Below are 10,540 nucleotides of genomic sequence, written 5' to 3'. Positions count from 1 at the left end.
CACAGGCCCTGTGAGTTGAGTGCTCACCACCCCATCCCCTACGTTTCTGGGAAGTTAAGTGAGTTGAAGCTGAAATTGGCTCAGGGCCCTGAGACCACAACTCCCACAATAACAGAGACGGCAGCATGGGGACAAGCTGTCCTGAAGTGCCAGGACCCGGGTCCCAAGCTGCCCATGCCCGAGGCACGGCAGGACATGTGCCCTGCACAGGACGACAGGCTGTCAGCACGCACGCAAGACCCTCTCCCCACCTGCCGCACAGGCAGCCACCCCAGGTGATCTCTGAAGGTCAGCCAAGCTCCTCTCCTGGGGCTGAGCCACCAGGGCCCACCAAGCACTGCCTGACCTCAGGGAGGGGCCGTGTCCACAGCAGCGCGAACAGGTCAAACATGGGGACGGGCCACCAGGAGTAACAGCTGAGGAGAACGAGATGGCAAAAAGAAACATTTAATAACGAGGGGGAAAGGGCAGAAAGGTGCAATCCAGGCAGGCAGGTTGAGGGCAGGACATGCCGCCTTCTAGGGTCTCCAGAGAAGCTGTATCAACGGAGGACGTGGGCGGGGGAGGCCAGCACTGGCCACGGCCCAAGGCTGCAGCACATCTACACGAGGGCTCAGCAGAACTGCGAAAAAGGGGGTGAGGCCTCCAGCCTTGTGGCCACATGAGACTCCCCAGAGAGAAGGCCGCACAGGCTCACCCAAGGCTGCAGTCTCCGCCCACCATGCCCAAGACTCCAGGAGGCTGGCTGGGCAGGGCCATCCCCAGTTCACACCACAGACCCCACAGAGGCTGACACACCCCACCTCCAGAGAATGGAGCTGGAAGGGGCAGCCTGAGCCCGCTCACCCACCTTCCAGCGGTTTCCACACTCGTTGCAGACAACAAAGGTGGTCATGGGTTCATCAGAGCTGCGGGTCTGCACCTGTAAGGAGGGCTGGGTGAGCCTCCATGCTCTGCTACAGGGAGTGTCCCCTCAAATGGGCAGAGCTGGCCTTGCAGCCGCTGAGCTCCCATAGGTGACCTGATCTGAGGCCACCTTGTGACTCCAACCTTCCAGAGCTGAGCCTCCCGGGAGGGAGACAGTGTCTATTGGGGCAGAGGCCCTTGCGTGGGCTTGAAGCAGCTCACATTGGCTGGGGACCAGCAGGGCCCAGACTTGGCTAGGCAGTAGGGTCCCAATGGTGGGGGGAACTAGCGGGGGTCCCCAGTGCCCGTGGCTGCCTTCTGGAAGGCCCAAGGGTGAGCCTCAGGCCACAGGCAGAGCCTGTTCCGACCAGAGGCTGGGAGCAGGAGAGAGGCAGGCTCTGCACAGACCCAGGCCCCATGCAGCCTTTGAGGGGAAGGAAGGGCTGTCCTTGCAGCCCCTCACGAGTCCCATCTGCCAGGCGCAACGGCCGCCTCAACACACTCCCCCCCTTTTTTTTTTTTGAGACAGAGTCTTGCTCTGTTGCCCAGGCTGGAGTGCAGTGGCGTGATCTTGGCTCACTGTGCAACCTCCACCTACCGGGTTCAAATGACTCTCCTGCCTCAGCCTCCTGAGTAGCTGGGATTACAGGCGTGTGCCATCACCCCCGGCTAATTTTTGTATTTTTAGTAGAGACGGGGTTTCACCATGTTGGTCAGGCTGGTTTCGAACTCCTGACCTCATGATCCACCTGCCTCGGCCTCCAAAAGTGCTGGGATTACAGACATGAGCCACCGTGCCCAGCCGCACTCCCCTCTTAACAGGGTCCCTGCCATCTCATGGGATCCACAGTCTCCCCGGCACACTCAGTGTCCACCTCCATGGCAGGGACTGAGAGTCCTGCGGTCACTGCCAGGCAGCAGGCGCCACGGCCCTCCCACCAGCATCAACCTCGAGGGCCCTCCGTGCAGCTGGGCTGGGCGGGCCGGGCCCTCCGACTTGAGCACCTGGAACAAGTGGACCCCACCACCCAAGACGCTGCCTCCTGGGGCCCAGGGTCCTGGGTAGAGGGGAGTGGTCCCTGAAGGTGGCCATCATGCCTTAGCCTAGTCAGGGACAGAGAGGCTCGGAAAACTCACAGCAGAGGCGGGAACAGGTATGGGCTCCTAGGAGGGGCACGGGATGGCCTGAAGACACTGGGCCCGGGGGAGGTGCCCAGCGGCCGCTCACCTGCGTGTAGGTGCAGTTCTTCTTTCTGCACTTGCCGCAGGTGAACAGGTCTGTCTGCGTGCCGCCAGTACGGGCCATCTGGTGCTCTCGGATGGCCTCCTTGGTCATGGCCTTACGGATCTCCTTCAGCTCATCACTGGCCATCTCCTGGAGCACGGGGCCAGTGGCTTAGCCCACCACTCCGAGGGGAGCAGCCCTCCAGCCCCTCCAACAGGGGCTCACCTCTGAGGTCATCACGGCAATCTGCTGGGGGGTTATGGCCCCACACAGCACGTTCCGCCGCAGGTCAGGGTTCCTGGCATCCTTCAGGTTGGAGATACGACTCCGCACACGGTTCTTGTACTTCATGTCTGTGTTTCCAACGTCCCGGAAGATGCGTGCAAGTGTTTAAGGACCCACCCGAGGACAACGTCGCTGCCCTCCACCTACCACCTGCCCCGCTGGGGGCCATGCTGGGGTGCTGGCTGGAAAGGTTCTGCCCAGCCACACTTGGTGGACAGGTGAAGGGCTGCAGGGCCGAGCCTGCCACAGGCCCATTCCTGACTGAGACCCAGCTTCAGGCTACAGCCCCAGGGAACCTAGGCCCCACCAGCAGGCAGAATCAGCCTCTCAGCTGGTCTGGGGGCCTCCTGGAGCGAGACAACCTGACTACCCAGGCAGGTGACCCCCCCCAGGCAGCTGACCCCCCAGGCAGCTGACCCCCCTGGCAGGTGACCCCCCAGGCAGGTGACCCCCCCCCAGGCAGGTGACCCCCCAGGCAGGTGACCCCCCCCAGGCAGGTGACCCCCCAGGCAGGTGACCCCCCCCAGGCAGGTGACCCCCCCCCAGGCAGCTGACCCCCCAGGCAGGTGACCCCCCCAGGCAGGTGACCCCCCAGGCAGGTGACCCCCCCCAGGCAGGTGACCCCCTCCCCAGGCAGCTGACCCCCCAGGCAGGTGACCCCCCAGGCAGCTGACCCCCCAGGCAGGTGACCCCCCAGGCAGGTGACCCCCCCAGGCAGGTGACCCCCCAGGCAGGTGACCCCTGGACAGCTGGGCAGTGGCATCCAGCAGCCACCAGAGGCCACCAGGCCAGGCAGCCTCCTGACTCCACCAGAAACCCAGACCCATAGCCCTGCCCAAAGGATATATTCCTCGATCTGAGCCGACAGGCGCTGGCAGTCCGCACCGATGGCCACGTGGTCGTCTGCAAGAGGGAGCCCTGACTAGCTGCCCCCACTGGTTTCTCCACCTGCCACCCCTTCTGCCTGCAAATCACCCTGGCAGCTTAGCGGGGACATCCGTGTCCCTGGAAGAGGCCCACGATCCAGGCACAGGCCCCACGCCGCTGCCAGGGCCGCAGCAATGGGCTGGGGGAGGAGAGTCGCCCCTCTAGAAGCAGGCCTCCTCGGGCAGGCAGGGGCCTGGGCCGCCCTGAGAATCCCAGCGGGTGTCAGGAGCCAGGGCCGGCCGCACTCACGGGCCGTCTGCAGGGCAGCAGTCAGCATCTCGCGGCACTTGTTGCGTACGGCATCACAGGTGACAGGCACCGGAGGAAATGTGGTGATCCTTGGAGTCGACGGTGCCCTGGGCAGCTCCGGCCTCTTGCGGCTGCAGAGAGCCAGGGCCAGCTAGACTCAGACTCGAGGCTGTACCCCAGCAAGACACTGATCCCAGAAGCAGCAGGTGCCACAGCATAATCCCCCCCAAACCCTGCTTGCTCCACTCTGCCAGAGTCCAACAGTGGCCAGTGGCCCTGCCTATCTTGAGCCCAGATGTCCATGGGGTGTGCCCAGCAGCCAGGAGGGAATGGGCCGTGAGGTCCCCAGTGGGTCAGGATGTTCCCCAGGTGGGAACAGGATCCCAGACCCAGCAGTCCGCATCTGGGCAGCATCTCCAGTGGATCCGAATGAACCTGGCAGTTCCTGCCACCTCTGGGGTGCCCACCTGCGGGGCCGCAACACAAATACTCTGGTGAGGGCAGCTGCAGCTGGTCAGGGAGAAGGAGAGACCCACAGCTGCCTGGTGGGGAGAGGGAGAGACCCACAGCTGTCTGGTAGGGAGACAAGGCAGAGGTCAGGGAGAGGGAGAGACCCACAGCTGTCTGGTGGGGAGAGGGAGAGACCCACAGCTGCCTGGTGGGGAGAGGGAGAGACCCACAGCTGTCTGGTGGGGAGACAAGGCAGAGGTCAGGGAGAGGGAGAGACCCACAGCTGCCTGGTGGGGAGACAAGGCAGAGGTCAGGGAGAGGGAGAGACCCACAGCTGTCTGGTGGGGAGAGGGAGAGAGACCCACAGCTGTCTGGTGGGGAGACAAGGCAGAGGTCAGGGAGAGGGAGAGACCCATAGCTGCCTGGTGGGGAGACAAGGCAGAGGTCAGGGAGAGGGAGAGACCCACAGCTGTCTGGTAGGGAGACAAGGCAGAGGTCAGGGAGAGGCAGAGACCCACAGCTGCCTGGTAGGGAGACAAGGCAGAGGTCAGGGAGAGGGAGAGACCCACAGCTGTCTGGTAGGGAGACAAGGCAGAGGTCAGGGAGAGGGAGAGACCCACAGCTGCCTGGTGGGGAGACAAGGCAGAGGTCAGGGAGAGGGAGAGACCCACAGCTGCCTGGTGGGGAGACAAGGCAGAGGTCAGGGAGAGGGAGAGACCCACAGCTGCCTGGTAGGGAGACAAGGCAGAGGTCAGGGAGAGGGAGAGACCCACAGCTGCCTGGTGGGGAGAGGGAGAGAGACCCACAGCTGCCTGGGGGGGAGACAAGGCAGGGCCACCCAAGGCCAGGTTCTGCTGTCACAGATGACCCCGCTAGGCACGTACAGAATGGGACAAGGATGCCCCTCAGGGCTGGACCCCAACATGAGGCTGCCCAACGACCAGGCTGCATCCACCTAGCCCTCCCCACATCCCCCCTGTGGAAGTTGGCAGAAGCAGGCGGCTTCCTGGAGGAAAATCAACTTGCAAAAGTGTCCCTGAGTTCCTGGTGGCCCCATCACCACAACCCAGTATGGTCAAGGGCAAAGCCACCTCTCGGCCGTAGGCTGCCACCACAAGCACCCCCAGCTCCCAGCTGCAGGCCACAGAGCCCTCATCGCCCCTGGCAGCAGTGACCACACATGCACATGCAGGGCAGGAGAGGGGAGCTGGGCACCCGCCTTTGGTTCTGGGCAGAATTTTGCAGGAAGGAGGGGCCCTCATTGAGTGAGGCTGAGGTTCGGGAAGCCAGAGTGGGCCAGCAAGAACCAGACCCAGCAGGGGGTCTTGGGGGAAGAGGCCAGGGGGCTCCCACAGGCCCACTCAGGGTATATGGCAGCTCTTGGCAGAGGAAGAGGCCAAGATGGCTGGCTGACAGCCAGGTGGACACAGACCCGCGTCTCAAGTGGTCAGTGCAGGCAGGACACACCACGAGGCCAGTGTCCAGCATGAGGCTGACCGACTCTGTGTGCGGCCTCAAAGCAGTGCCTAGGCACACGGAGATTAGCACCCTTTCCCTGGCAAGGAAACAGGCTGGGAAGCAGGAGTGTGTGCACCTGCCTTCCAGGTGTACTACCTGGGATCCGGGGCCTCTGAGGCATCCCTCGAGGACGTGGGCAGAGGCGTGCCCCTCCCCCGCTCCCTGGCTTTGGCATCTGAAGCATCTGCAGTTGAGGAAAGATCAGGGATGGGCTGATCAGAAGGCAGAGGAGGGACGGGCGCAGACCACCACCAAGGTGCAGCCTCAGCCCAACCACCAACCCTCCCAGCCCCAGCCCCCAGCTCCCCACCCAGCCAGAGGAGCCAGGGGCCACGAAGGCGCCCAGCCTCAGTGAACAGGCCCTCACCCTCCCCAGCAACCTGTCCGTCTCTGCAGTCCCAAGGCTACCTCCCCAGAACACTTTCCTATACAAGCACCCACTCACAAAGGCCACCTCTGGGGCCTACCCTCCTGCCTGTCCTGGCGGGAGAGACCAAGTATGTCCCCAGCAAAGCTCTTCCTGAAAGCCCAGAGCCAGGCCCAAGGGCTGGGGATGAGGACATGCTTGTGCTATGTACGGCCTGAGGGTCACACAGGGCTAGAGAGACTGTTTCACAAGGGTGTGGACAGAGCTAGGAGGGCTGCCTCCATCCCGGATAGCAGCATCTTTGCAACCCCAGTCACCCCATTGTCTCCAGGAAGAGGCAGCCTTCAGTCCAGCCCAGCCCTTCCCTTCCCTCCCTGCCAGGGGCTGCCCCTCCGTTCCCTGTGAGTAGCTGAGGCGGCCCCAACTTCTCCCTCTCCCTTCCCCTCTCCTGACACTTCCCAGCCTCCTGGCCGTGACCTTCCCCTCTGTGTGACCTCCCAGCTCACCCCAGACTCTCAGTGCTGTCAACTCAAGTCCTGGCCTCAACGCTCCTCTCTCCTTGTTCTACCTGGAACCCTGCCCCCAGCACACACCCTTGCCTCCTAGGCCACCCCTCCCAGCCAATGCTGACAGGCATCCACTGATCCACTGCCAGCCCCAAGCTGGGTGCTTCATGGTCTGGGGTTGCCACTGCCCCACTCCCAGGTGACCTGGCTCAGGGTGGGCACTGCCAAGACCCTACACTGTGCTGACCAGCCAGAGGCAGCACTTCTCGGGGCCCTGGTCCCAGCACTCGGTGGGCACTGCCCAAGCCGCACCCAGGAGCTTCTTCCAGGACTTGATGAGGGACTTGGCCAGTGCAATGACCTCCTCGTCGGAGCTCTGCTTCCGAAGGGCGTTGACAGACATCCCGACTCGGGTGGACTACAAGGCAAGTGGTCTGAGTCGGGTGGAGGCAGGGGCCCACCCTAGGGGTCAGATCCTCCTGGCAGACCCTTGGTGGCTCCCACAGGACAGGAGCCCAGGACCTGCCAGGGAGGTAGATGCCTCTCCCAATATCCTCAGACTCCCTTCCCTGTCCCACTGAGCCCAGAGAAAGGCAGAGACCCTCTCCTCAGGAACAGGCATTTGTGCCAACTAAGGCCCGGTGGGGAGGGTGGGGAAGCCCTGCCAGGTGCCCTCAGAACTGCCATCTCCTGGGCTGTCCCCAGGAGCTGTCCCGGACCTGGGGCAGGCAGGGACCTACCTGGAGCAGGTGCAGCGTGATAGGCATGGCCTTCAGCTCCCGCAGCAGATCCATGGCCCCCTCCTGGAAGGAGAAGGAGGACCTTCATAAAGGACTTTAGATCTCAACGGACAATATCACCTCCTTCTGCCTACTGGAGGGGAACACAAGGCAGTGACAATTTGGAGATTCAACCTGGGGTCAAAAAGAAACCAAAATTCCTCTACCTGGAGACACCCAGGGCTGTTCCTGCACCACAGCAGGGAGCCCTTACTGCTCAGTCAAGACGGGGAGGGGCTGTGCAGCCTCAAGCATTCCAGGTTGTAACCCACATCCGTGGCAATGACCTCACTGACTTCACTGTAACCACCTCAGGTCACTGACCCAAACCAGAACAGAAATGCCAGCTCCCCTGGCAAATCAGGAGGCTTCAGAGCCATGGACCCTCCCCAGCAGCCAGGGCCACACCCAGGTGAAGGTGCAGCGCCAGGTTCATTCACTCCCCCGTGCGTTCATGCCCTGATGTGCAGGGCAGCCTCTCCCCAAAGCACACACCCCCCACCAGCTGTGAAGGAGGCCAAACTTTCAGGCACAGCCACAGCCAACACCTACAAGACCCACAGCCCCCTCATCTATCCTCCAGGCCTCTGAGTTGCCCCCGAGCAGGCGAGCACCCCTCGCCTGGACAGTTGCAACGCACCCGTTCTCTCTGCCTTGTCTCCCCACCCAAGATCTGCGTTTCCTCCAGGTCCTTACACACTGAGGCCAGGCACAAACCGGCCACTTTTCTACACCAGGTACAGCTCCTCAGTGCTCCCCAAGGGCCCTGAGCCACCACTGAGGCCCTCTGCACCTGCAGCTCCACTGCCTGGGGCAGCCTCCCAGGACATCTTCTTCCCTCCCTACCGGGCTTTATTTAAACAACACCTTCTCAGCAAGACCTCTCCTATCTAAAACTGCAACTGCGCCCTGCAACACCCCCACCTCCTCTGTAACACATGCATGTGTTTCCACGTGTGTATCATTCCCTCTGCCCTAAGGTGACCTGATCAGATGTCCCACGACCCAGACCCCGCACAACCCCAGCAATCTGGGTGGCATGTCTGCCCAGGCCGCAGCCCCTCCTAAACCCTCTCAGGCCGGCCCTGCCCCTTGGGCTGTACAGAGTCCAGCCTTGAGGCGACAGCCAGAGCCAAGGGCACTGGTTCCCTGAAAGCCCTGCACCAGCTTACGTGGCTCTCAGTGGGCTCAGGACCAGAGGTATAAAATCCCCCAAACCTGGCCCCCAAGTCCCCGAGGGGACCTCAGGCACTGGGACCCCCAGGAGCCCCACTGCACACTGCCCTCCTCCCCTCCTCATTCTCCCCTGGGGCTTCTACTCAAGCTGTTCTTCCACCAGAAACCCCCCATCAGTTCTGCTAGCCCCACCCAGCCCTCCCCTGGCTCCATGACCCACCTTTGCTTTTCCCACCTACAGCTTTTATCGTTTGTGTTTTGTCTCCTTTAAGAAGGGATACAACTCCTTCTCGGGTCATCTCTGGAAACAGCTATGGATGGTTCACAGACCCCTACTTTTTGCTGACCAGTTTTCCAGGGGTGTGTGTGAACGCAATGATGCGGTGCTGCACCCAGCAGGAATGAGTGGGAGCCCACCCCTTCCCAGTGCAGACCCCAGTCCAGAGCCCTGGTCACAGGAACCCAGACTCAACCCTGCTCAGCCCAAAAAGCATCCCCCAAACCCCTATTGCAGTCACACAGCCCTGGGGTGGCTGCACAAATCACCCAAAGCCTATGACTCAGCCACCTTCGCCGCCCTGGGCTGGCCTGGCAGACACACAGCTGGCCCTGCCCCAGGAGTTCACCGTCTGGATGGGAAAGCGCAGGTCAGGTTTATGGAGCCTGCCAGGAGTTCCACATGACCTGCGGCCAGACCCCTCCCCGTCCCCCAGGAGGCAGGCAGCATCAGCTAAAGATGCTTCTGTTGGAGGGTGCAGAGGTTGCCAAGGTCATGACTCCGGAACTGGACCCCCACTGGCCTGGCCCCTTCAAAGGCCTTACACACAGCCTCCTCCAAAGTCTTGCTGTGGCCGCAAGACAACAGAGGCCCAGGCCGCAGTGAACAGAGCTGGCCAGAGGCTCCAGCGCCCAGACGCTCCCAGAGGAGGCTTGCCCCATCTCCCGGGTCTTATATAAGCACACCGGCTCTTTTCGGAGGGTGTCCACATAACTACCCACAACCCAAGTTACTGCGGGCTAAGTCCTGGCTAAAGAAGGGAGAGAATTTATTAGAGAAACCTGGTTCTTGTGGGGTGGGGACAGACAGGGAAGAAAATGGGCCCCACAGGCAAGACAGGTATCTGGCTGGCCGTGAAGGAGGATGACAAGGGCCAGGAAAAGGCAGGGGAGGCACGGCAGCTCCAGAAGAAAAAGGGATCCAACCTCAGACTCCAAACTGTTGCTGGCGACAAATGCTATGGGAGACGGAGCGTGACAAATGCTATAAGAGACGGAGCGTGGGAGAGGGCTGAGTTGGGGGCGGGGCTCGGCCCGTGAGGATGCCCAGGCCGGGATGGAGGAAGGCAAGGGGCTGGGGCGGCCGCAAAGGAGGCCCGAACACCCCGGGGGCTCCCAAAGGCGGGACGGGGCCATGGAAGGAGTCGACGGGCCAGGCTGGGGGTCTGGAGTTAAGGGACAGGGAAGGGTGCGGAGCCTGTGACTGCGGGCGAGGGGGCTTCTGAGTCCAGAGCGGGTGGCTCTCCCGGGACAAGGTCCAGGCCCGATCGCGGCCTCTGCCGGGGTTGCGGGGGTGAACGGCAGGGCTGGCTCGGGGCAGGGGTCTCGGCCACGGGTGGGGGTCTCCCCTGCGTCCCGGAAGTCTCTGCCGGGGAGGGGTCTCGTCCTGCCCCTCAGGTCGTCTTCCGGCCCTAACGGGGTCGGCGGGCTCGACGGGGTCTCGGCGGGGCGGGGTTCCCGGGGTCCTGGCGGCCCGCGCCCCTCACCGCGCTCTTCTTGGTCACCATCTTGTCCAGCCTCCGGGCGATCCGCGTAATCTCCTCCTCCTTGCCCATCATCGCCTCAGGAGCAGCGACCCCCGCACCCGTCGCGCCCGCCTCCGCAGCCGGGCTGGGACCCCGGCCCCGGTCGTCGCCACCTCCCGCACCCGCCGCAGCCGACGCAGCCCCGCCGCGGACGGCGGACCCTCGGTTCAAACCCTCAGCCCCGCGGCAGCGCGCGGCATCCTAGGACGCGTAGTCCACGCGCCCGCCTGCCCCGCCCGCCGCGCCCGCGCCCGCCGCGCTCTGGACTACAACTCCCAGGCGCCACGCGGCGCGCACAGCCTCCTGGGAAGTGTAGTCTTGACCCGCCGCCGCCAGAGACTCGTGGTCCC

General features: G+C 63.1%; 1 protein-coding gene across 2 annotated transcripts; it reads right to left on the bottom strand.

Annotated features, from left to right (window-relative positions):
* Nucleotides 1–431: 431 nt before the first annotated feature.
* On the bottom strand, nucleotides 432–10,406 carry TCEA2 (transcription elongation factor A2). 2 transcript variants are annotated; one of them, XM_077948095.1, is made up of 10 exons: nucleotides 10,152–10,406; nucleotides 7,174–7,236; nucleotides 6,746–6,851; nucleotides 5,657–5,744; nucleotides 3,593–3,723; nucleotides 3,263–3,319; nucleotides 2,357–2,511; nucleotides 2,135–2,278; nucleotides 851–922; nucleotides 432–622 (listed from the first exon to the last, which is right to left on the bottom strand). In XM_077948095.1, exons 1-10 carry the CDS (start codon nucleotides 10,221–10,223, stop codon nucleotides 614–616), a joined length of 897 nt encoding a protein of 298 aa, XP_077804221.1. In that variant the 5' UTR covers nucleotides 10,224–10,406; the 3' UTR covers nucleotides 432–613. The 2 variants fall into 2 exon arrangements, with proteins under 2 accessions (XP_077804221.1, NP_001244428.1); NM_001257499.1 differs by having other exon boundaries at nucleotides 2,135–2,281; nucleotides 10,152–10,317.
* Between the last annotated feature and the right edge of the window lie 134 nt (nucleotides 10,407–10,540).

This window comes from Macaca mulatta, chromosome 10 (assembly GCF_049350105.2).
Source record: "Macaca mulatta isolate MMU2019108-1 chromosome 10, T2T-MMU8v2.0, whole genome shotgun sequence".
Lineage (NCBI taxonomy): Eukaryota > Metazoa > Chordata > Mammalia > Primates > Cercopithecidae > Macaca > Macaca mulatta.
This window is presented reverse-complemented; position numbering and strand designations above follow the sequence as displayed.